We start from the raw sequence: 23,175 nt of genomic DNA, 5'->3' as shown, positions 1-23,175 counted from the left end.
AGCAAATTAGAGCAAATCATTTTCCTTCCTTACCTTATGTAACAAGTCAGAACAGGTTCCAACAGGAGGCCCAGCTACTGGCCCAACGTGCTGGGTGTGTGGTTTTGGGTGAAGAACCGACCAACCCCCCGCTCAGTCGCCCCGACCTCTCCAAGCTAGTCGTTCCCACCAGCTTACGAATGCTGGACGCAGCCAAGGCGCTCAATACGACCAAGGATTAGGGCTCAGGAGCCATGGAGCGACGCCAGGCTGAATTAGAAGACGTCGTTCGAATCCAACAAGGTTTCTTGTTTTCCATCAAATCTCCAACTCCCATAACCGTATCTGCACTTTGCTGCAGAGCAGGTAGTACTAAATGCAAGCGCAATTAGCTGTACTTACTACCTAGGCGGGTAGCAGAAGCTGCACAGCGCTTGAATATCGCAAGTTTGGTCAGGAAAGCTGGCGGAACCAGCGATAGAACCATTCTCTAAGCACCCGCCAAGGCTACTACAGTCGTCGTATGACGACATAACCAAGTTCGCTGCCCAGGCTACAAGGATATTCGCTGCACTTCTCTGCTACTCTTGCATACCAGCTTGCGGGCTTTCTTTCTTTCTTTGGGCGCAGAACATGGCAGAATGGAATTCATGTCTAGAACCGGATCTTAGAATCAAGATGCAGGCTATGAAAATCACATGCGGGACAATGCGTGAGTCTCAGCCAATCATCTTTGCCGCACATTGTCAGATTTCTTCTTCTAGAACATGGATGTCAGCTCATCAAGTGGGTGCAGGTGGTCGCAATCACCAGGCTGGCTTCTGTCAGCTTTCCCTCTCCCTCTCCCTCTCCCAGTCTGCCGCCATAACGTCTCACACCGCAAGGGGGGCTGTATGTGCGACTAGGTTAGATAGGTTTCTTCCCCGTTGCTCTGAGCCCGATGATGCTCGATGTTGGAGCCGGCGTATATGGTCAGTAGCCATTCAATGAAACACATGGCATCCGCGAATATGCCCATGCAGATGCCGTGAATGATAGACTACATTGTTTGCCATGCCACTTTATCTTGCATGTAGATGGGGAGAACTCGGCAGGGTGCAAAGTGAAAGGGAGGCTAAGTACATGTAGTCAATGGCAACCAGCAATCATCAAAGCACTCACTCAACACGGCCGGTGCTTGGTCTTTATGTAGGCATCAAAGGTTTAGGTAGGTTACGCACGTATACCGGCGTACAAGGAATCGCTCGGTCATTGGGCTAGGCTGGCCATGTTGCAATCACATTGCCCCCTTCTCGTCTTACGCTGTCATCGTCTAATGGAAGTGCAAACCTGAACCTAAACTTGAACAACAGCCGCCAGCCCGTCCCGTGGCCTTGGTAGTGGCAGTGTGGATGGGGGGAAGAGAGAGGCTTACCAGTCTGCCCAACCAGCCCCGCCAACTCCGGCTGCTGCATGACATATTATCATCCCCCGCTCATCCTTCCAGCCCATTCCAAACCATCTACTATCCCACACACCACACACCACATCACCGGCCTCTTTTTCCAGATATATACTGCTTTTGCCAGTCTGTTTGTTCTGAAAGCGCCTGTTTGCTGTTTTCCGTGTTTTGGCCCTCCAGTCTTTCTTCCGCCATATCTGTTCTATTTTGCAGCGTGTGCACTCATTTGTGACAAGTCTTGGCGGTCCCTTGCAGGCCCCGCGTCACGACGGGGCAAGATGTCGTCGTCGTATTATGAGAAAGACTACCGGTACTCGCGCAAAGACGACCCCTCGTCGGACGAGGAGAAGTACAAGAGCACAACAGTCCGGCGGTACAAGGTCGGCGGCGGCGGCGGGAGCTCTGCATCCCGTGTTGAACGAGTCGAACGCTATGACGAAATTGACGACGATCGACGATCCAGGTATTCTGTACGGGACGATTTTCGCGACTCCCGTTCCCATGCCGGCCGTACTTCTGGAGACCTTGTGGAGGTTGATCGCCGAACCGAAAAGACTTATCTGCCCGAGCGACCCCGGTCCTCTTTCGACCCTCCTGTGGAGCGCGAGCGCCGTGTCGTGGAGAAGAGAATCGAACGTGACGACTCTGGTCACCGTGATCAAGATCGATACTACGAGAGAGAGACGGATTATATTCGAGAACCCGACCGCCGCGATAATACTACCGTTGTCCGCGAGTCTCGAGAGACAATCGAGCGAGACTCGCCGCGCAATTACTGGGACCGTCAATCTCGGATGCCTTGGGACGATCATGAAGATGTCCGCATAGAAAAGCATATCGAGCGTAGGTCTGGTGACCACGTAGACGACATGAGAATTGAGAAGCACGTAGAGCGAGAGCACGATCACGATCACTATAGTCACCACGATCACCCAGGCGCGGTCGAGCGATACACTAAGGAGACCGAGTATTATACTCCAGCGGATCCGCCTCCTCAACCCATTGTCATCCGCCAGAAAGCCCCGGAGCCTCAGCAAATTATCGTTCAAGAAGCGGCAGCCCCACCTCCCGTTATCATTGACAACAAGCGTCCTGAGCCGGGCTACATCATACTGAGAGAGGACAATCGCCAGCTCGCTCGGCGTGAGCCTTCCGAGGAGTACTATTATCGTCGCGAGGAGCGCGATAGCCGTCACAGAGAAGATGACTACGCCATGGAACGATACGACCGTCGCCGCCGGGATTATCCATCCGATGAAGAGGAGTACTATGTCAAGAGGACTATCATACGTCGTGAGCGTAGCTCCAGCTCGGACCATCACAAGAAGCGGCATCTGGCCGAGGGCGCTCTGGCTGGCGCTGGCCTGTCAGCATTCCTGGCCAGCCGCCGCGATCGAGATGGCGATCTGCCTGAGAACCGAGGCAAGAAAGTGCTAGCAGGTGCAGCCCTCGGAGCTTTGGGTACCAAAGTCCTCCGCAGGGCTCGAAGTGCCTATGAGGAAAGAGATTACGAGGATGATTATGATGATCGCCGCCACCGGTCACGCTCCAAGTCTAGATCAAGAATAACCACGGGCCTTGCGCTGGTATGTAAACCTCATTCTCTTGGTATTGAGTTCGATGCTAACACGGACAATAGGGAGCTGCTGCGCTTGCCGTTGCTGGCGGTCTTAAATATATGCAAAGCAACAAGATCGAAAAAGAGGAAGCCACGAGAGGCCGCGCCAGACGTCGGTACTCTGACGACGAGTATTCGCGCTCTTCTAGTCGAGTCAGTCGAGTTAGTCGGACTGTTAGTCGGACTAGTCGAAGCAGGAAACGTAGCAAGTCGAGTGCAGCAAAGGCTGCTGCGGCCACTGGGTAAGTCTACGAAGCAACCTAAGAGCGAAGTAGTGGGTGACGGCGTCAAGCGGCTCATTCAGCGCTGCTTGGCAACTTTCATTGTATCTCAAAAGGTTTGACGCTTGGTCTAACTCCCTGTGTTACAGTGCGGTTGCTGGGTTAGTACAGCATTACCGAAGCAAATCACGTGGCAAATCTCGAAGCAAGTCGAGGGTTAGAACAGGTAAGTATCTATCATGATGACGCTTGGGTTGTGGGAGCTGGTTTGACCAATTATTGGTGCAGGAGCCGAAATTGCAGCAGCATCTCTTACAGGGGCTGCGGCAAGTAAGCTGTGGGAACGCCATAAGGACAAGAAGGAGGCACGCGAGCGCAAAGTCGATGATGAGTACTACTCCGACAGAGATCACAGAGATCGCGGGTACAGCTCGTCACGTAGCCGCAGCCGCAGCCAGAGCCGCAGCAGGTCAAGGGCCCGGTCCTTCACCACACAAGAGGGCGCTAATCGGGAACTAGGCCTCGTTGAGTACGGCAACGACCCCTTGTCACCGCCGGCGTCAGGCTATGAGTCGGCTGGTGAATTGCGCCACCGTCCCCGTCCCCGTCATCGAGCGGAATCCGTGGCATCGGATCCAGAGGCCAAGCGAAAGAGGAGCAAGAGTCGCCTGCGGGAGGCTGCGGCTGGTGTCCTTGGGGCTAGTGCGGCTGCGATTGGGCTGAAGAAGTACAATGATGTTAAGAAGGAGAAGGAAATGTCTCGCGAGCGGTCACGAGAGAGGTTGGTAGGGAGATCGATGGAGCGGGAGCGACACGAAAATGATGATGTCTGGAGGGAGACGCGCAGACGGGATAGACGGTCCCGCGAACGACAACGACAGCGTAAGCTTCACTCAGCTTGTTGTTTGAGAGTATTTGAACTAATCGCCATATCAGGTTACGAGGAAGAATCCGACGCTGGTGGCTATTACCCTCACGAATACGATCCTGAGGCACCTCCTTCGCCGCCTACTGCATCTGGCGGCTACCCTCAACCATATACAGCTGCTCCTCCACCAGGGCCATCGGGACCGCCGCCTCCAGCGGGTTTTACTCAGCACCCCAACCCTTCGCAGATGAACGTCAATGCCTACCCGCCTCACCCCGTTTACAACCCAGCGGATTACCCACCACCACCTGGGCCTCCAGCCGGAGGATCTCGCAACCCCTACCCCCCTAATGCACCAGAGTCGGTGAGTCGCGGTGACAATCTAAACCATTCCCCTCGCACTGCCCCCGACCCTGGCGGAGCTACTGCACAAGGTGTGATGTTCCCCCGCCTCGCTCGTAATTGAAATTATCCTTTCATCTCACTGCCCCTCCACCCATTTGCCAAATTCGTGAATCTAACCTAGTATGCTAGATGGTCTAAAACCCCGCCGCCGGAGGTCACGACGACCCCGACCTTTGAGCAGGTCTTCTTCTGTTAGCTCAGAGCCTGTACCCCCTGCGTCACTTCCAACGAATAAATCCGTCTCTTTTATACCCTTGTCTCCACAATCCAGTCAGACTTTGCGGAAACTCCATGAAGCCCAGGATCGGCGTTCCAACTCAGACCCCTCTTCGGACCGTTCTTTGACCCACCGTCGTGGGAGAAAACGAGACGCGGACCTCTCATCGGAGGAGAACGATGTAGAAGTACTGCCTGACCGTTTCGATACCTCGGGTCGTCCGCTGGAACCTGATGATCCACGTCGGTTGACGACCAGAGGAGGAAGCTTCGAGTATCGTCCGCGAGACCGGGAGATGCAAATGCAAGGCGCGTGGGGTGTCGGCGGGACTGACGCTGACATGGTCAATCGGATGGCGGAAAGCGTCGGAAGCCTCCTTGAGGGCAAGTCGGGCTTTTTAGGGATCCTGGGCAACGTCATCTCTCATTTACCCAAGAGCGATGGTGTAAGGGGTGCGGTGGAGGATGCAAAGGATGAGTCGGAGGATGGACAGGAAAGACCAAGACGCACGAGGCGTAGGCGGCATCGTGGTGATGATCAATATCTGGACTGAATTGGCTTCAGGAGTACGTGCTTTTTTCCTTGGCCTAGGTGGGTGGAAGAAGTGTTGGGGGGCATTTATGGATGACTATGTGTGCACGACATGTCACGATTTACGAACTTTCCTAGAGTAGCGAAGTCTTTGATAGAGATAGTATAGGCTTGTTTTTCTTTTCTCGATTCTTTTTTCGGAAAGGAGCCTTTCACATCTATACACTTCTTTGTCTTATCGTACTGAAATTGGCCGATAATCTATTGCAACCATGAAACCCAGGCTCAATCACTCAAGCACGGCCAGTCTCCTGAAGGACTGGTGCTCTTTCGCCAGGAATGTATTTTAATTTCACAACGTCAGCACCAAGCAGGGGCTACGTTTAGAAACCGGCGGCGCAGCCTTCGTCTGGTTGCACCGGAGACATTCAACTGTCTGCGTCTGCATGGTGCTTATCCGGAGACTTTGCGGATACTTACACGTAGTCGACGTCTCGCTATGTATCCGAAAGCCCATCTATATAAGAAACACCCAGCTCATATCGACCGAGTAAGTAGTTAAGAGCAGTAACATCAGATCCATATCAACTCCTTGCCTTTTTTTCATGATTCGCCTCCCTCAACTGGCTCGTCAAATACCTTGCCCCCGTTTCCCACGACACCGCCCTCTGAAGTTTTGTGCCATACACACAAGAACCCCCTTGTCTACAACTCGTTCAGATAGATACTTGTTCGCCATCGCTACCACCACCAAAATGGCTCCTCCCGCGAAAGACTACAACAACCTAGCCGAGAGCCTGCAGGACCAGTTCAACAGCGTCCCGGTCACGGCCGAGAACCACGACGCCAAGCGCGCCCTGGCCGACGCCATGGATCGCGTCATGGGCCTCCCCGGCGAGAGACTCCTTGCGCAGGCGGGACTACTGCCGCCGCCGCCACCAGCAGCACTCGACCACGGCGCCGTCGCCCCCAAGGACAAGAAAGAAGAAGAAGAAGAGCCCTTCGCGCTTTTCGATAACGCGTGCGGCGCGGGGCTCATCACCGGCCTGCTGCAGAAGAAGGCGTCGCCCGCCGTGCTGCGGGAGAGCCGCATTGTCTGCGCCGACCTCAACGCGAACTTCATCGACATCGTCAAGTGGCGGGCCGAGACGGACAGGTGGATGGGGACGGTCGAGACCATGGTCGCGGACGCTCAGGTGCGTTTTTGTACTTTATCTTTCCTCGCATTTCCTTTCCTTGTCCTCCAGATCACTTAGTAGAAGAACCCCCAACTAATAAGACGCCATACCCACAGGATACGGGCTTACCGGCCAACTCGTTCTCCCACGTGGTCATCAACTTCGCCATGCACATCATCCCCAAACCCGAGGTTGCCCTACGAGGTTGGTGTCGATCTACCTTCGTGTTTCTTTCTTTACCCCTTTTCCCGCTAACCCTGCCCCCCTCTACAGAAGCCTACCGCCTCCTGCGCCCCAACGGCACTCTCGCCTTCACCGTCTGGGCCCACGACAACACGGGCTGGATCCCCGACATGCACAGCGCCTTCGCCGCGCTGCCCTTCGCGGCTACTGCTCCCTTGATGCCCGACCACGTGCCCATGGCCGTGCACGGGTTGGACCAGTGGATCGATCCCGCCGGCATCCGAGCTGAACTTACGCACTCCTCACTTAGCTTCGAAGATGTGCGCATTGAAAAGCTGGAACATACGAGCCGCGTCGACAACGCAGAATACTTCGTTGAGAAGTTTGACATGATGCGGAAGTGGCTGATGCAAAGCTACTGGTCTGAAGAAAGTCGCCAAGCTGCGGCTGAGCTCGGGGGAGGCATGGATGAGATCATGACCACTCACCTGCTGAAGAAGCATGGACGGAATGGTTGGGACATCAGATGGAAATCAATTTTGGTAACTTGCCGCAAACCATAATCGCCAAGAACGATTGCATGTTGGTACGTGAATCAATCTTGTTATTTGTATTGCAACAAGTTGATAACTTGTCGCCAAGTTACCTTGTAACTACCCTGTAATATCACAAACACAAAGAACCGCATTATAATGATGGTTAAAGAGACTCAAGTCTGTCATTAATCGTGATAAGGTGGTATAGTACAGGAAAAAATATGAATCATCCTTCCGTTCCATTCTTAGGGAATTTAAATTCCACTATGCTTCTCCTGATGAGTCTGTGTAGAGTGTCTCCGCTCGCGGTCATGAGCATGATCGTCATGCTCCATCACAGGCCCACCAACATGCTTCTGCATCACTGAAGGAGGGACCTGGGCAGCATCATGAGGGTCCTTGTGGCCAGTCCTAGGTTTACTCGATCAGCACGAGTGAAATGTTGAGGTGAAGGTTGCAGTCGTCTTACGATTGGTAAGTCTAAAGAAGGTTATGTTAGCCAAAAGAGAAGTACTAGGATATAGGCACAAAGCTTACCTTGTTTCCGCCTACGGTCTTCGATCCATCCAGGTCGCTATCTACCCGAGGGTCGACCTTGTTCATCATGTCCGAGTTCTATATTAAATGTTAGCCTTTTTCTCATCTGCAAAGAATAGGGAGTCGAAACTCACGTGGACGCCCGCTGTGTTGGGAGCTGGGCCAGGCCCTGATCCCACATGTGATGTCCTATTGGCCCTCAGCGTTAGTATAACTCCTTTTACAATAAATGAAATGGCTCAGGAGGGAATAAAAGCAATTCCCGAATGAATGGTGAATATAGTACCCTTGAGACACTGAGATGAGGAAGAAAGGGGGAATAGGAAGGAATAACGCTTACCCAGCGCCACCAGGTGCCGCACGATGGTCACGGTCCGAATCAATTCTTGGGTCGGCCGCGTTCATAACTTTGTTTCCATGGGTACCGTGAGTACCCTCACCAGTGTTGTAGGCGGAGTGTCCAGCAGCGCCGGTAACACCACTACCAGCACCAGTCATGCCGGACTGGTGGTGACCAGTAGTGCCAGCACCAGTCATACCGGTGGCAGCTCCTGTCATGCCGGAGCCGTGAGTGATTCCGTGGGAACCGGTCAAGCCCGAGGACCCGTGGGTGCCGGTTATGCCGCTACCAGTCATTCCACCGGTAGTACCTGTGGTACCGTGGGTGCCGGTCATGCCAGTACCATGAGTGCCGGTGTGAGCACCAGTGGTGCCTGCTGTGCCTGAAGAGCCGTAGGTGTTGCCAACGGTGCGGCTGGCATCACGGTCTGAGTCGACACGAGGGTCGGCAGCGTTACCCACGCGAGAAGAGTGGGGGCCGTGAGCACCTTCGGGGCCCGAGCCAGCGTAGCCTTGACCGGCCATGTTGCCAGTGTGGGTACCGGAGCGGTCGCTGTCGATCCTGGGGTCTACCTTGTTGGCTGTAGAAGAGCTGTGGGGGCCCTCATTGTAAGTGCCACCAGTCGTGTGGCCGACACCAGTGCCAGTGGTTGTTGAGTGACCAACACCTCCAGCAGAGTGGCCGACGCCGGTGGTACCTGTTGTCGTGCCGGCGGGGTTGGCACGGTGGTCACGGTCTGAGTCGATTCTAGGGTCGGCAGCGTTGGCAGTCTTGGTGTTGTGGGTTCCGTGGGTACCCTCAGGCTGCTCGTGGTGCTTGTCGCCCTTAACGGCGTCCTTGACCTTGTTGATGATGGAAGACATGATGGGTGGTTGTGGTTTGAGGAGTTGTTTGGGTAATGGGTATCAAAGTAGTGTGTTTGGTTTGTGGGATTGGGTATCAAAGGTTGTTGTGTGAGTGAGGAAGATAATGATGAGAGAAGAATGATGTTGAGGGGGGATGAAGTGTCGTATATGTAGTGTGGTGAGTGACTGGCGATGTGCTTGAGGCCTCTCTCTATGTGCCTTGGTTTGGCAGTTGCATCATTGTGGAAATCTCGATCTGACGGACATGCAACACTTCCGATGGGATTGCTCCTGCCTGCCTCCCTGGGTCCCGCGTTTCTCAGCTGCCAACTGCCTCAGTATTCCAGACGGATGGTACAAACCCCAACGTGCCCCCCATGCTACAAACATGCTACTTCCAAGGCCAGGCTGTTGGACAGAGCAAAGGGGGTCGGGTTAGATCAAATCGTCGTCATAAGTCTTAATGATGCTGGCCCACGGTTTCCTGTTTGGGTCATGCATATTAGAATAACGCCCGGTGAGTTTAGTCCGGAAGGGGTCCCCCAGGCTCTGACTGGCCAGACTGGCCAGTGAGTCTTGTTGACATGCTCCTGAATTTGTTCCCTTTCGACCCCGCCCCCGCCAGTTGGCAGAGTCTGTGACTTGCAACCGGGAAAGGCCCAGTCATGAGGAAGTAGCTCCCACGTTCCTGTGGCTTCAGGGGGTACCTAGCCTGTCTGGGCTCGGGTGTTGGGGAAACATTGAACTGGGCCATGCGTAGCCCGCGTCATAGTGAGACACTAATTACTATTTGGAGCTGTGGCGGTGACGTTTAAGGCTACTATTGAGGCAAATCGAACTGCAAACGTCCTGAAACCTGGCAGCTGTGGGATTCTAATCTGTCCAGGCAGACCCATCATGTTGCGGCTCAAATTTGTATGGATACTCATGTACATGGTATGTAGCTCATCGTAAGGAGCTCCAACCTTACCTTAGGTAGTGAGGGGAAACAAAGCCTCCCTCAGTCAGCCAGCTTTATCCTAATAACACGTAAAACAATGGCGACTTGTATGTAGTATGAGGCACGAAAATCAGCAGGAAGAGGTCGTGAAAGCCAGTCAATCCTCTTTGCTGTCGGTGTCCTAGGTTGAGCATGCAATGCAGCAAGCAGCCCCAGCCCCTCTGTCCTTCCAATAGTACAGATACAGCTTGAGCAATTAGGCTTTTGGTGGCGGCAGCTTATGAAGCTATGTACCTTGCAAGCTCGCTGTTCACCAGGAAACTGCTGTTCAGCCCAAAGGTTAGCGAAAAAAGCAAGTTGGTAGGTTCTGGTAGGCTGCTTGCTTAGGCTAATGGAGGGCCAGGGGGCCCTTGGGGCCTAGAACTCCGCGATCTTCTCCAGGAACATCTCGGCGGGTGGGGACTTGGATCAAAAAACGAAATGTGAGGGTGGATTGGCTTACCCGCTGGCGTGACGTACAGCAGGCGCCCAACCATCTGGCCATGGCTCCTCTCAGATCGACGATGATGTGTGGCTTGCGCGTCCCTCTGGACATCCGGCTAGGCGGCACTAGGGGTCTGGAGTACCCAGATTCCACGAGGTAGGTACATGCATGCTGTTCACAACTTCATTGGCATTCCGGAAAGTAATGCAGTCGTGCAGCCTGCAGTAGCAACCGAGCAAGCAACAAACACAAGAGGTTGCTGCTAGCTTGTGGCGTCGCCCCGTGCCATGTGCAGCTGACGTTCCTTGCGGGAAACCCCACCACGATGCGGTCATCGACTGCCAGGTTTTTCCTACTTTCCCATCTACAGTATGTGCCAAGAACTTTGTGGCTATGCAACAAACACTCCAAACTCTCACACTGATCAACATCCTGTGGCGTCCCCAGCCACATCGCAAAATGCAAGATGTCTAATCCAAAGGAAGTGCAGTAGGTATGGTAGCATTCCGATCACCCCCCCACACCCTCCATGGCAGAAAATCTGCAGATACATATGGATATCGGATTTCACGGATGCAACCCATTGCCCGACCCGGAGAGGAGGGGTGGCGACTTGATAGAGCTTGGCCGACATACGATGTGTCGGTCATACAAGTTCCTAACGTGCAAAACGAAACATGATGTCAGGTCGCTGTTGGACTTTCGTATCTCGGGCGTCTCTCCACCAAACTCAAATTGTACAACCTGTCAGCAAAAGTCGACTCTGTCTCAAATTTTCCTACATGCCCACCACCACTTTCTTCGTCCTGGGGCAGATGCTGGCCAAATGACGTATCCTGCATTTGCGCCAAGTGATATTGCTGCCGCAGTCATAAGATTCTCAACCTAGGAGACGGGTTGGACGGCTAACGGCAAGTACAAGCACGGCGTGTCTCACTTCTTAGTAATCAGTAATCAGAGCATATCAGATATCAAGTTCATTGCTCAAGCCAGGCCTCTGCTGTTTGGGCACACTGATATTCACAACAGCACATCCTGATAAAACATAGAGCCTCGACTGCACAGCACCAGTGATCACCATACACTTTCAACAAAATATTAACGGAGGATGAAGCTCATCAGAAGAATGCTGTTACATTGTGGGAGTTGGAAGCCACCAGTTAACGCCAGTTGAGGTATATTAGATATGTAGAATATATGGACAGTACCGGGTATCGAAATCGTGAATCATCGTGCATAAAATCTCCAACAATGAACGTTGCGAAACAAAATTCAACGCTCGCTCAACCATTAACTCCTCGTCGAACAGAGGTGGGAAAAAGAATAGAAGGTACAGGAAGACGCATGTTATGGATGTCGTGAATGTTGGAAAGGGGTCTCGATATTCAGTATCAGGATGCTGCATTCGCTGGGTGGCTGTCCCGCTAATTACACACGAGAGCGGCCCCACGTACGGCGTCGGTAGGCGCGGCGCTCGTGGTCGCGGACCCAGATGATGCCGATGATGGCGGAGACGAGCCAGCAGATGGCCGACAGGAAGCTGAAGGCAATGACGGCTTTCCAGTTGCCGCACTGGTTGACACCGCGGAACGCGAAACCACCCCAGTTGAAGACGTAGCCACAGGAGTCGCCGATGAGCTGTGTATCGTGTTAGAACCAGACACTGGCCATGTGGAAATTTAGCAAGGAGAGAAGAGAGACTTACGTTGACGATGAGGCCGAAGGCAACGAACCAGCAGATGGAGATGGCGATGTCCACGGGCCAGTGCACAAAGGCTCCGCTGAAGGGGAAGAGCCAGATGAGCGCGAGGAAGATGGAAATGCCGGCCACGACTTCGGTGTAGATGAACCGGCCCAGGCTCCAACTGGAAGCGCCCTGTACCCGGTGGAGATAGTGTCCGTTGATGCCGGCGACGATGGCAGCAAATGCCAGCTCTGCCAGGCGCAGGATCATGCCAACGAGGTCGGTCAAGATCATCATGGCGGTTTCTGGAGATTCGAAGGTCTTGTTTCAATGGTATTGTTGTCCTTACGAAATATTATTGGCCAGCCGAGCCAACTGTAATGCAATATATGCAATACAGAGAGAAGTTGTCACTTAGATCTTGAGATATAGTTTTATGTGAGGGTGAAAAATAGAGAAACTGGCAATGTCTGGGAAGGAAACAGGGCCCGGTAATACGATTGGTATTTATTCGCCAGCCATTATTGGCATCAACACATCGCGTGAGCAACTATGACGCCGTGTGTGCCGTTACAGCCCAACCAACCGCAAGGCAGAAGAAGAAAGTGAGGTGTTCAGGATGCCAGTCTGAGCAAACCTGCAACAACCTGCAAAACGCATGCCACCGCGCCCAGTCATTCATTCCATAAAGATGGTGTAACCATGGAACAGCATCGAGACCAACAACCAAAGAGGAACAGGGCGAAACAAACAGCTTTTTCCTTGACTGCCAGGCCTGCTTTCTGGACTACTAAAGGGGGTGGTGGCCATGGATGCTTCAAGCAAGCAGCTGGGCGAAAGGTAATCTCGCGATCGGGTTTCATGCCAGCTCAGCTGCCTTGGCTTGGCGTGCATGGGCGGCCGGGGAATAGAAGCAGATCCAAAGAAAGATGACGTTGTTGTCGTATGAGATCATACCACGATCTGCCGCCGACCAACGAGGTGAGAGTTTATAAAAGGAGGTGGAAAAACAAGGACAGTACCGCCGTGGCGTCCAGTCACAACAGCCGAATCTCATTGAAACAGGCAATGCGGGCGGGGGATTGGCACGCCCTGGGTACCTTTTTAGAATTAGAATTCGGAGATCCCTGGGCTGACAACGCACCAACTGCCGGCATACAGACATACTCACCGGAAGTAGGCATACAGGCAAGGCCAACACCAAAAGGGATGGCAACTGTCTAGCAAGCCGACTTTGGGGGCTGGTTACCTTACTGCGGCAGACCTGGCGTATAGCAGCGAGGCGGGACAGGCAGATGGCAGGGGAGGCCGAGCCTTCACCGAATGCCACTGCTGTATGGTCCTGGCCACGATATGTAATATCGCAGCCGGACTTGTAGATGATAAGTCGGTAGACTGCATATGCCGTGCTTCATCAAGATTTTGGACGTCATGTGCCAAGAGGACTTTTCCTGGTTGCCTGTGAGTGCTAATGTCGTAGACGAGGCTACAAAAAAAGATGGCACGCAGTGCCGTAGCCAGTCCGTAGGTGACTATTCAATATTATGACGTGCAAAATGTATCGATAGAATATAGGATCTTCATCTGGGGTCACCATGGTTCAGTGAATAAATGGCAAAAGCGGACGCGACAGTGTCAAAAAGGGAAATACATGACTCGGCTGGGGCTCGATCCCAGGACCTTCAGTGTGTTAGACTGACGTGATAACCAACTACACCACCAAGCCTGTGATTACTTATTGTTATTTGTTTTCGATATCACACACTACATATCAACTTACAGTGTAGAGACTCGAAAATGCTGGATAAACTGTCCAACATCAAGAAACGTTGAAGCCGTAGGAAAAACTGTTCAATTAACTGTCTTTACCAGAAATGTCGGGTTTGATTGTGCGCTGCAGTATGCGACTATGGCTGGGTAGACACCATATCTACCAAATATGTACCTAGTAAAGGCTCAGGGCCGCCTACCATGCAAATGTCTACACAAGTCTAAGTGTATATAGTAATGCGCATCACTTTGTAAAGACGCCCAGAATGTGAGGCAGAGTGTGGTGCCACTGCTCATCCAGAGGATGGCCGACATCAATTTTCTCCCACGGCCCGGCCTCGCGCAACCACTGCTCAGTCGGCCGACACAATTGACAGCCGCCAAGGAAATGAGGCCAGGCAATGTTCACGAAAGCTACAACCAACAAGAAACACAAACGGACAGATTAGCAAGCTTCTTCTCTTCTATATTGAGCTGCGCGGAAGAGTACGGAGTAGGAAGGGAAGAGTTTTGCTCTTATTCGTCCTTCTCTCCAGGGGTGTGGGTCGGGATGGACATAGATAAGCGAAAGAAAAAAGAGAATAGCAAAGAACAAAAATAACAAATCTCACCTTGATAGGCCCGCATGCCCCAGCCCTCGTCCCGCTTCACGTGCTCGTACACGTACCACCGCCCGCCCTTCTTGAGGTAGCCGTATAGCTCGCGGAGGTTCTCGCGCGGCTCCGGGATGCTGCAGAGGCAGAGGATGGAGACGATGCAGTCGGCGCTGCCCTTCTCGACCTTGCCGTCCCACTTGGCCGGGTTGTCGAGGTCCTCGATGCCAACCGGGACGATCGTGTAGACGCCCTCGAGCCCGGCCTCCTTGACCTTGCGGCGCAGGCTCGTGTGCTGGTCGCGGTTGGGCTCGACGCCATAGACGCGCGTGATGGCCTCGCGCGCGCTTTTCGTCGGCCCCTTCTCGCCGCCTCCTCCTCCTCGTTGAGTGGCTGTTCCTCCCGTCTCTACCGCCTCGGCACCGCTGCTGCTAACTTCTGCGGCGGCTCCTGCTATCTGGCCCTGCTGCTGCACCAGATGCTTGTTTGAGAAGATGTCGACCCAGTTCCCGCTGCCGGCGCCAATCTCGATGACTGTGCCGCCGATCCCGGGGCCGACGGGCTCCTCCACGATGCGGCCGCCCGTGGTGCGGCCCTCGAGGAGCGGGATGACGCGCGGCCCGGCGTTGAGTCTGAGTCTGGGCGCGAACCAGTCCCAGAAGTTGCTGAACCAGGCGTCCTTCAGCTGGGACGGCGAGAGGAGCACGCCGAACTTGCCGTCCCGGACCAGGCGAACCACAGTGCCGGGGAACCAGGAGGCCGCGAAAAACATGAACTGCCAAGGGTTGAGGAAGCTCAGGAAGATCTCCTGGATCTGTGCGAGAGTTGCCATTGTTTATTGTTTGCGGTTTGTCTACTTGAATCTGTTGTCCTCTATGGTTGTTCTTCAACTTCTTTTATTCTTCGGAGCGGATGATGGACTCGACGGAGAATGGATGGAGAATCACCCGGGGGAGGAAGCGGGGAAAATCTGACCTGGGAGCACCAACTTGACCTACGAGAAATTCCAGGGGAATGCCCAAAATATCAATATTTGACAGGAGAGGAACACGAAAAATGGACTTATGACTGCAGGGGATAGGAGAACACTGCAAGACTTGGTGGGAATTGAACGGGATGGGTAGGGAAGAGTCAGAAAATTTTGGTGAGAGGCTCACTTCTAGACACAAATGAGAAGAAGGAGTGTGGGAATAGGTCTTGCATTGAGCGAAGGCGGGAGCAGCTCCTATATAAGGGTCGGGGCAAGGATGGTGTCCTGGGGGTGACCAGACTTCGGCTGGCTGTGATTGGACCAGACCGATGTTGTGTCAGCAGCTATCGCGAGAACATCGGGCCCCACCGCGCTCCTATCGAGCTACCAGGGAAACATTGGCTGCCCCTATCACACCCTCCCTCACTGACTAAATGGAAACGTCATTACCGATCCCAGACTCCGAAACTCGGTGTAAGCGATAGAATCGACGGAAGCCTAAGGCTGCAATATTAGGCAAGGTGGTATCATTGCAGATCAATCAACCCCCCAGGGCAACCAGTCCCCTTTTTCAGATTGCATGTCTATCCTCTGGTGACGCCTAACTCCAGCAAGTGCTTCCTTTGCTGTCCGACTAGTCCTAGCAGTCGATCCGGATGATAGCTTGCTCCAAGTTGTCAGATACCCCCATCCCCTCCGCGAGTACTACCGTGTCCAGCAGCTCCCGCATCTACTGCCCGCCCTCGAGGATCTTGAGCTTGTTCTTCTGCTCCTGCGTCAATTGGTCCACGACCGCGAGAAACCGGGACTGGTAGCGGCCCAGATACTTCTGCGCCTCGCTGCCGGCGGCGGACGTCGTCGGCGTCTCCAGCACGGCGTGGATGATCTCCCGCATCGCCGTCAGTATGTGCACGCGGTTGGGAAACGACCCGTGCTTGGCCATCTTGCCGCCGATCTTCTTCAGGATACTGCCGATCTGGCTGGCGGCTAGGACCGCCAGGGACCGCCGCCGGATCGGCGCGTGCTTGTCGTACTTGCCGGTCCACCCCAGCTCGGCCTCTGCGCGGTCGACCATCCACGTGAAGTCCACGGGCTTGTCCGTTCGCATGTTGGGAAGCACATCATTGTCATTTGCGACTGGTGTTGGACTGGGTTCTTTGGAGCAATCGGGGAAGGTGTGGTCTGAGAGTGAGATGCCGGTTGAGGTACAGTCTGCGGCAGGGAAGGTCCACGCGGCTGTTGGAGTTCAAGTTGCGGATACGGCAAACCATCAGGCAGAAGTTGCGGATACGGCAGACCATCAGGCAGCATGTGCGGCGGTCGGTTGTAGCCCACGGACGCTGCGAAGGCCTGGGATTCGGGACCGAGTGAGTTCTGAACGGGAAGTCTCTTGATGTCCATCGCTATCTCGGGATCACGGATAGCGGCCTTGGTGAGGATGTGAATGAAGGTAGGTGGAGTGACTTCGCCCGGGTCAAGCTGCCTCAAGGTTTCATGAAAGAATGCGATCTCTCGTGCATGTTGTGATGACTCTGTCAGAGGCGCATCTTGAAGATCCTGTTGTAGTTGTTGGGCGGTTTGAAGGGCTGGCATTCCGAACATTCGCGTGCTTTCTGGCGGACCTCCGGAATGTGGCTGGAACGAGGCAGGAGTGAGCGGCGCGGGGCTTCCCGGCGGACCTACAGGATGCGGCCGGGATGCGGAAGGAGTGAACGGCGCCGGGTCCGAATCGCAGAAATGAAAGCTTCCCGGCGGACCCACGGAATGGGGCTGGAATGCGGCAGGAGTGAACGGTGCCGCGGTTGCATGGTTGAACTGGAATCCAGACGGTCTCAAGGGCGAAATAGTCGCACCAGGCCCATCCACTGTCTGTGCTGCAGTCGGTGCGAGGCCCAGCCAGTGCATTGGCTGCTGCTCCAGAGATACGGGACTACCTACTACCGTTGTAGCCGTAGGTGCGGTGCCTTGTTGTTGGGGTGTGAGGCCCTGAACAGCAATGGCCTGGGCCGCCCCCAGTGGGACTATAGGACCGAGATCCTCGTCAAGCGGCTCACACTTGATCTCCAGGCTTGAAGGCGTCGACGGAACGGCGACGTCGCCATTAGGGTAAAGGGCGGGTGCTTGTTCGGTCTTCATTGTGGCTGGAGAACGTGGATATCGCCGACCAGGTCTGAAGTCTCCAAGGGCTTCCAACGCAGTGCTATATATAAGAAAATAACATCCCGTATATGAACGCAGAGCCTCAGGTTTTGAACTGCAGGGGTTCTTCCAGATTCTAGATAACCAGGAGTTAACTGGATCAACAGGTACCGGAGAACAGTGCAGCTGAGCATTCATTATTCTGTTTATATAGCCCCACATACCGGGCCTTTCTCCGGTTGATTCATGTCAAGCTCCGGGGCGCAGGTTAACTCTATATGTACAGTTTAAATCTAGAGCGGACCAGTTATTTACCCTGGAAGTGCCTGTGAGTCTGATGGCAATAGTGGAACGTACCTTAGGTGGACATATACTCCGTAGTGACTGCCTTCACAGCGTCAAGAGGAACGACGAGCAAATACAAAGATGCCAGCAGGCACATGGTAACAACCGAAAGCAATCTGCATTCAATGGTATACTGCCCTAATCCGTAACGCCAACTACCGGTGGGCCCAGGTTTCGCCAAACCGTTATCGCCCTGTGCTGCCGCTGTGTGGTTTCCGAAGACACACTGCGATGATGGATAGTGAAAAAATTATATGCCAATTGCCCACTCAGGGTAATCCACTGGCTCCCAACTCTTCTCGTGGATCGAGCCCACCCTCCCGATAGCCAAGTCGCGATCATCCTAACTACCTCTCTCCGAGCCTGCCTTACCGCATCTCTCGGCTTAATTCCCCGTTTCACTGCTAAGACGCTGAAGTCTTAATCTGACTTCCAATGACTGACAACGCCACCATCGTCATCGTCATGGCCTAGGTAGAGTTCGATTGCGTATAGTGCCATGGTAGTAGACACGTTCACCCATCGCCAAACGTTACCCCCAGCATCGCCATCTTTAAGCGTCCATCCCTCGTCCCCGTTGGTGGAAAAGTGCTGGAGCAACAGGCTTGTATATACGGCAATGAGGATTGATGGCGAGAACCAGGAAAGGAAGCCTAACAGTCGGTTTGCGCCGTCTGAGTCGTCCAAAGACGGTTCGTCCATGAGTGCTCGCGCACCCGACTCCCTCACCGCGGGGATGATACGGGTCGCACAGTAGAACACGATGATCCGGTATGTGAGAGAGATCATAACAGAAGGCGCAATCGTCTGGAAGGCGGCGTGGAGGAAGCTGAGGGACGAGAAAACCGCCGAGGGCAGAGAGCCTAGCATATGCATAATAGTTGAATAACTCGCCATGATGATGGGCGGTAATGGTGGGAATTCGGCCTGAGATGATGCTTGTTCCGCAGCCGCTGCTGCCGCCTCCGGGGATTGGACGTAGTCTGTAAAGATTTGGTACACGCAAAGCACAACATAGGCGAAAAGGAGTGAGGATTCAACCGGATTCCCTCGCCCAGTCCCGATCCCGATGGCGCATAAGAAGAAGGCCGTTGTCACTGTCACCCCGATCATGGCGGCATCGATGTTGTTGACCTGAGGAAACAATGCCACACGCCAGAGGAAGTAGACGGCGCTGGCGATGACAGATGCTGAGAAGATCAAGAGTATGAGCTGTCCCATAGATAGTTAGTATCGGTAGCTTTACGAGCGACAGCGCGCAGTCGAGAGAGAGAACTAATACGTACGACCCAAGTATCACTCCTACCCCGGTTCACGATCCATCTGGTTATTTGTCCTGCGGCTTGGATGACTAACAGCGTGCAGAAGCCTTCCAACATCTGGAATACCGGGCTCGAGTAGCTCAGGGTTGAGTCCCATGCCCCGATGGTCAAGTCCTCCACAACACCGCCATCGCCAAAGAAGTATTCTGCCCAAGTGGTGTGCTGTTTCCTCCCACCAAGAGCCCAGACGGTCCTCGTGATCCAGTCAGTGTTATTTGCGTCAACGGCGAAGCGGTGCAGGGACCAGATGAGCAGGCCGGGGATGACGATCCACTGGGAGGACTGGATGACCATGGAGATGGTCCATCGGAAGCGCGACTTGTCGGGGGTGATGAGCTTCAGGGCGCTGTAGAGGACGTAGAAGAGGAAAAGGGACAGGCTGTAGACCAGCCCGCTATCGCGACCGCCGACATCGAAGGAGATGGGTATGGACAGGACGATAGTCAGCAGGAACACGGAGCTGAAGACGATACGGAGGAACCACCACATCGGCGCGTTGGTGGTGGCTGCTGCCGCCCCGAGCTAGCGAGGCGTCTGGCCAGGGCTGGAAGAGGTATTCTTTTTTTGTATGTGGAGTCGGACAGCTGACGATGGCTTGGGGGGGGTTCTGCCGGCCAAGTGGTTGTGGGTTGGTTGGCGAGATGGGGAGTCTGACTCGCCAGGCGTCGTCGAGGTTGGGAGATGGTGGTTCGACGATTACAAGAGATAGCGTGTCGCTGAATCTGTAGTGGGTGGTGGTAAAAGGTTTCGTTCTTGGTTGAGTTCGCCGAGAAGCGTAGAGATTGGTAGGGTGGTATCTGGCTTCGTCTGGTGCCGCCCTCAATGCGCCAGATGTCAAGGCGCGTGCTTTTTTTATGGGCAGGAGGGGTTGGGAGATGATAATTCTTCTTCTCTGGCTTCTACTTTCCAAACAACCCTTAATGGTGAAATTAATTAAGCATCACAGAGTACTGGACTAAATCCGACGAAGGCTGAATGAAGAAAAGAAAAGGAAAGCCTCGGTGCTGGCTGGCTAGGAGCTCTCGTCTCTCACTCTTGCTCTCTCCCTTCTGCTTCTGGTGTTACGCTGCCTGCTGCATCCACTTGGCCCAAAGCTTGGTGGTGGTGATTTGGGGCGTGTGTACTCTATGTACTGTCTGTATATGATAATGACTGGCCTGGAATCAGTCATCAAAGTGTGCTATCGTTATCTCCACGTGGAACAGCAAGGAATGCATGTAAGAACCAGCAAAGGACGGCCGGAGACTCAATCACGCAAATCAAAGTCGTTCTGATGAGCAGGAAACAGATCTGTCGTTGGGATGCAGGGGAAAATCTAACCGTGCTGGTGAATTCCAAGGGTACATGATGCGTGCATATCAATCTGATTTGCTCCAGCCATTCGAACGTGCTGTCATGTCGCGTGCACGCACTGCACTTCCAATTACTATTGACCACTACTGGCACAGGAGCTAAACACCCCCAACTCGAGTTAGGCTTGGTTCCCTCAACCATCCCTGTTCATGTGCCGTCACACCTCTCGCCTCGAATGAGTCCGTCTGCACGCACATGTCAAAACCAAGGAAATCCAAGCTGGCCGACGACATTCTGCGCTCGTGGATGGCTACCTCACCACCGACTCGCCAGGACGGAACAATCGAATCGCCGGGCCAGAGAACCAATCATCTGCTTACGGGTTAGCGGCCACAATCCCGTTCATTCTACGGGATGGACCGTTCGTCCTTGCCATCGGCCATCCTCCTAGGCCATCCTGCTGGCCCATCCACATTACGTCGTGCTTGTAGATCAGCTATCGTGGCCTCTGAACTAACCGTCGATCAGGGATCATGAGGAGCGGTCAGCTAGGTTAGCTGTCTCGACATCGACCCCTCTGTCTCTTCTCTCAGGTTCGGAGACCAGAATGTCAGTTGGGTCGGTTCTGTTCGTGTGCCGGCTGGCCGGATCTGCCCACACTTCTCTTGGCCATCTACAATACAAGTATGGAGAGTAGGTCCCAAAAGTGACCTTCCCCGTGATCTGGGGCAACCGATGTGGGATAACTAACTATTGACGGAATAGCTATTGATGGAATCGTTATTGGCAGTAACTGCAGTCTTTCCAAAACGTCTGAAAGCACTTGGGTATCTAAAGTATGTAGCTATAGGCGTTGCTCTCCTGTGACAAATGCAACGACACTGACTATACGACTTGAGCGGGCAGATTCTCACGGTTTCCGGGCGGGGTCGTCTTCTGCCTCAACAAGCAGGCAACGAGCAGGCAACTTGAGCTTCCCAAACCGAGGTAGGATGGCCTCGATGGAATCCGCTGTGTTGGTTCGATCCTGAAGAGCATGGCCTTTCCTGTTGTTGTCGCCGTCGCCTATGTTGACATGTCCCTCCTTGTGGTCGTCTCCTTCCTTGTTGTGGTATACTTTCATGCAAACGCGTACCCCCGTGCTGCTGTACCCCTCAATGTCCAGGGCCATCCGAACGGCTTCCGCAACGTCCTTGGCATGGTGTGTCGGTTTGTGGCTGGGCGTTGTACCGGCCTGGTATACTCCGGTCTCCACGAGGATACTCTTCCAGACGGCCCCTATTTGTGACTCATACTGCTTCGCGCCAGCAATGTCACTATCAGGATTGTCGCCGATCATGTAGACTGTCCTGATGGGGGGTGGCTCTTCGCTTCGACTGTCGCCCTCCGTGTTCAGGATCTCCCATGTCTTGTCTCTGTATTCTACCATCGTCTTCTCGCCCCACCTAAAGGTGATTCTGGTGGGCTTACCCACTGTCGTATACTTGAACTCGACCTCTCCCTTGGTCGAGAAGCGGAAGAGGCTCGCGAGACACTCACGCAAGGCGCCCTGGGCTAAGCGCTTATACTCGTGTGACGTCGACCAATCGAAGTTCGGGTTGGACAGGTACAGTTCGGGCGGGTTTTCCTGGAGCTTCCCCAAAAGTAGGTCGTGCATGACTTGCAGGTCCATGCACCAGTCTCTCGACGATGACCAGACCAAAATGGCTGCGATTTCCCGTGTCCTGATATCCGGTATTCGACGGCCATGGGCGGTGTGGTGGTGTGCGGTCACCTCGGGGAATGGATGGATACTGTTCCACTCGACGAACAGATCGGAAGAGGTAACCACATCGTTGAAACCGTACGCCTCGGCGACATGCCTAATCTGGTTGCCCTCGCCACCTATTACCAAGATCCTCTTATTCTTGTACTTGGGCACTAGACCGTGGAAGGGGCTGTGAGACTGGACGAACTGGTCTGGGTCGATGTCGACCCCGAGACGGGCGCTGGTCTTGGCCGCATGGTCCTTCTCAGTCAGACCACCACCGTTGGTAAGAAAGATGAACGGGATCCTCGCCCTCTGGAGCAGGCGTATGGTCTCGCTAGCGCCTGGGAGGGGCTCTTTGCCCCTGACCAAGACGCCATCGATGTCGAATGCGAATGCAATGGTCGATTTCTGCGCAGGCTTTCGAGACATCTCTGGAAAATACCGCTTGACGATGGTCGCAATGTTCGGTGTCCCTCTTCCAGTTGCTTGCACCTTCCGACTGATGTTGGCAGGGACCACCGAGGTCCTAAATGTAATGGATGAGGAGGATGAACACGCCATCTTCGTCTCTTGAGTGCCGACGACTCGTCGCAAATTATAGCCAAAAGAGTTATATCCAAACAACCGGCAATTGGGATGTCTGCCCTTTATTTGCTTCCCTGCAGCAGAAGGATGGCGAGCTCAGGTAGGGATCTCGTTACTTATTGGTGATTGCCAACAAAAGCGGTAAGGGTCAAGGGGTCTGTGGAAGGTAAAGCTGCTGCTCTCTCGGCCAGGGTACGCTGTCTTGGCCGAAACGGTGGGTGAAGGCGACTTGACTGTTTGCTGCACAAAGACCCGGTTGCAGGAAGACGTGATTGTCTTTGGAGGAGAGCAAAAGGCGTGCGCAGCAAGAAGCTGGAACACGTACATGATTGACTCACGAGCCATGGCGGGAAACAATGTTCTGCCGGCCGCTGCGAACCACAACAGAGAGTAATGAACAA

At 53.9% G+C, this 23,175-nt stretch overlaps 8 protein-coding genes across 8 annotated transcripts; 2 read left to right on the top strand and 6 right to left on the bottom strand.

The window, feature by feature from the left end:
* Positions 1–1,698: 1,698 nt before the first annotated feature.
* Positions 1,699–5,302, top strand: PG994_010463 (uncharacterized protein; the record flags this gene model as incomplete). The annotated part of the gene is made up of 5 exons (XM_066861872.1): positions 1,699–3,006; positions 3,060–3,280; positions 3,409–3,485; positions 3,548–4,561; positions 4,662–5,302. The coding sequence occupies 5 exons, from the start codon at positions 1,699–1,701 to the stop codon at positions 5,300–5,302; spliced, it is 3,261 nt and encodes a 1,086-aa protein (XP_066710982.1).
* Positions 5,303–6,035: 733 nt separating this feature from the next.
* On the top strand, positions 6,036–7,204 carry PG994_010462 (uncharacterized protein; the record flags this gene model as incomplete). Its single annotated transcript, XM_066861871.1, has 2 exons — positions 6,036–6,476; positions 6,575–7,204. The coding sequence occupies 2 exons, from the start codon at positions 6,036–6,038 to the stop codon at positions 7,202–7,204; spliced, it is 1,071 nt and encodes a 356-aa protein (XP_066710981.1).
* A 227-nt stretch (positions 7,205–7,431) lies between these two features.
* Positions 7,432–8,917, bottom strand: PG994_010461 (uncharacterized protein; the record flags this gene model as incomplete). The annotated part of the gene is made up of 4 exons (XM_066861870.1): positions 7,432–7,588; positions 7,647–7,657; positions 7,715–7,792; positions 8,123–8,917. 4 exons carry the CDS (start codon positions 8,915–8,917, stop codon positions 7,432–7,434), a joined length of 1,041 nt encoding a protein of 346 aa, XP_066710980.1.
* A 2,834-nt stretch (positions 8,918–11,751) lies between these two features.
* Positions 11,752–12,301, bottom strand: PG994_010460 (uncharacterized protein; the record flags this gene model as incomplete). The annotated part of the gene is made up of 2 exons (XM_066861869.1): positions 11,752–11,961; positions 12,029–12,301. 2 exons carry the CDS (start codon positions 12,299–12,301, stop codon positions 11,752–11,754), a joined length of 483 nt encoding a protein of 160 aa, XP_066710979.1.
* Positions 12,302–14,021: 1,720 nt separating this feature from the next.
* On the bottom strand, positions 14,022–15,202 carry PG994_010459 (S-adenosyl-L-methionine-dependent methyltransferase; the record flags this gene model as incomplete). Its single annotated transcript, XM_066861868.1, has 2 exons — positions 14,022–14,191; positions 14,389–15,202. The coding sequence occupies 2 exons, from the start codon at positions 15,200–15,202 to the stop codon at positions 14,022–14,024; spliced, it is 984 nt and encodes a 327-aa protein (XP_066710978.1).
* Positions 15,203–16,070: 868 nt separating this feature from the next.
* PG994_010458 (uncharacterized protein) lies at positions 16,071–17,476 on the bottom strand (the record flags this gene model as incomplete). The annotated part of the gene is made up of 2 exons (XM_066861867.1): positions 16,071–16,576; positions 16,639–17,476. 2 exons carry the CDS (start codon positions 17,474–17,476, stop codon positions 16,071–16,073), a joined length of 1,344 nt encoding a protein of 447 aa, XP_066710977.1.
* Positions 17,477–18,244: 768 nt separating this feature from the next.
* Positions 18,245–19,668, bottom strand: PG994_010457 (uncharacterized protein; the record flags this gene model as incomplete). Its single annotated transcript, XM_066861866.1, has 2 exons — positions 18,245–19,036; positions 19,111–19,668. Coding segments are annotated over 2 exons (1,350 nt in total), but the record flags the coding sequence as incomplete, so codon positions are not given.
* Positions 19,669–21,349: 1,681 nt separating this feature from the next.
* Positions 21,350–22,618, bottom strand: PG994_010456 (uncharacterized protein; the record flags this gene model as incomplete). The annotated part of the gene is made up of 1 exon (XM_066861865.1): positions 21,350–22,618. One exon carries the CDS (start codon positions 22,616–22,618, stop codon positions 21,350–21,352), a length of 1,269 nt encoding a protein of 422 aa, XP_066710975.1.
* Between the last annotated feature and the right edge of the window lie 557 nt (positions 22,619–23,175).

This window comes from Apiospora phragmitis (assembly GCF_038363925.1).
Source record: "Apiospora phragmitis strain CBS 135458 chromosome Unknown utg000010l:1.0-9815664.0:1.0-9183399.0, whole genome shotgun sequence".
Lineage (NCBI taxonomy): Eukaryota > Fungi > Ascomycota > Sordariomycetes > Amphisphaeriales > Apiosporaceae > Apiospora > Apiospora phragmitis.
The sequence above is the reverse complement of the archived record's forward strand: the minus strand, read 5'-3'. Positions and strand labels throughout refer to the sequence as shown.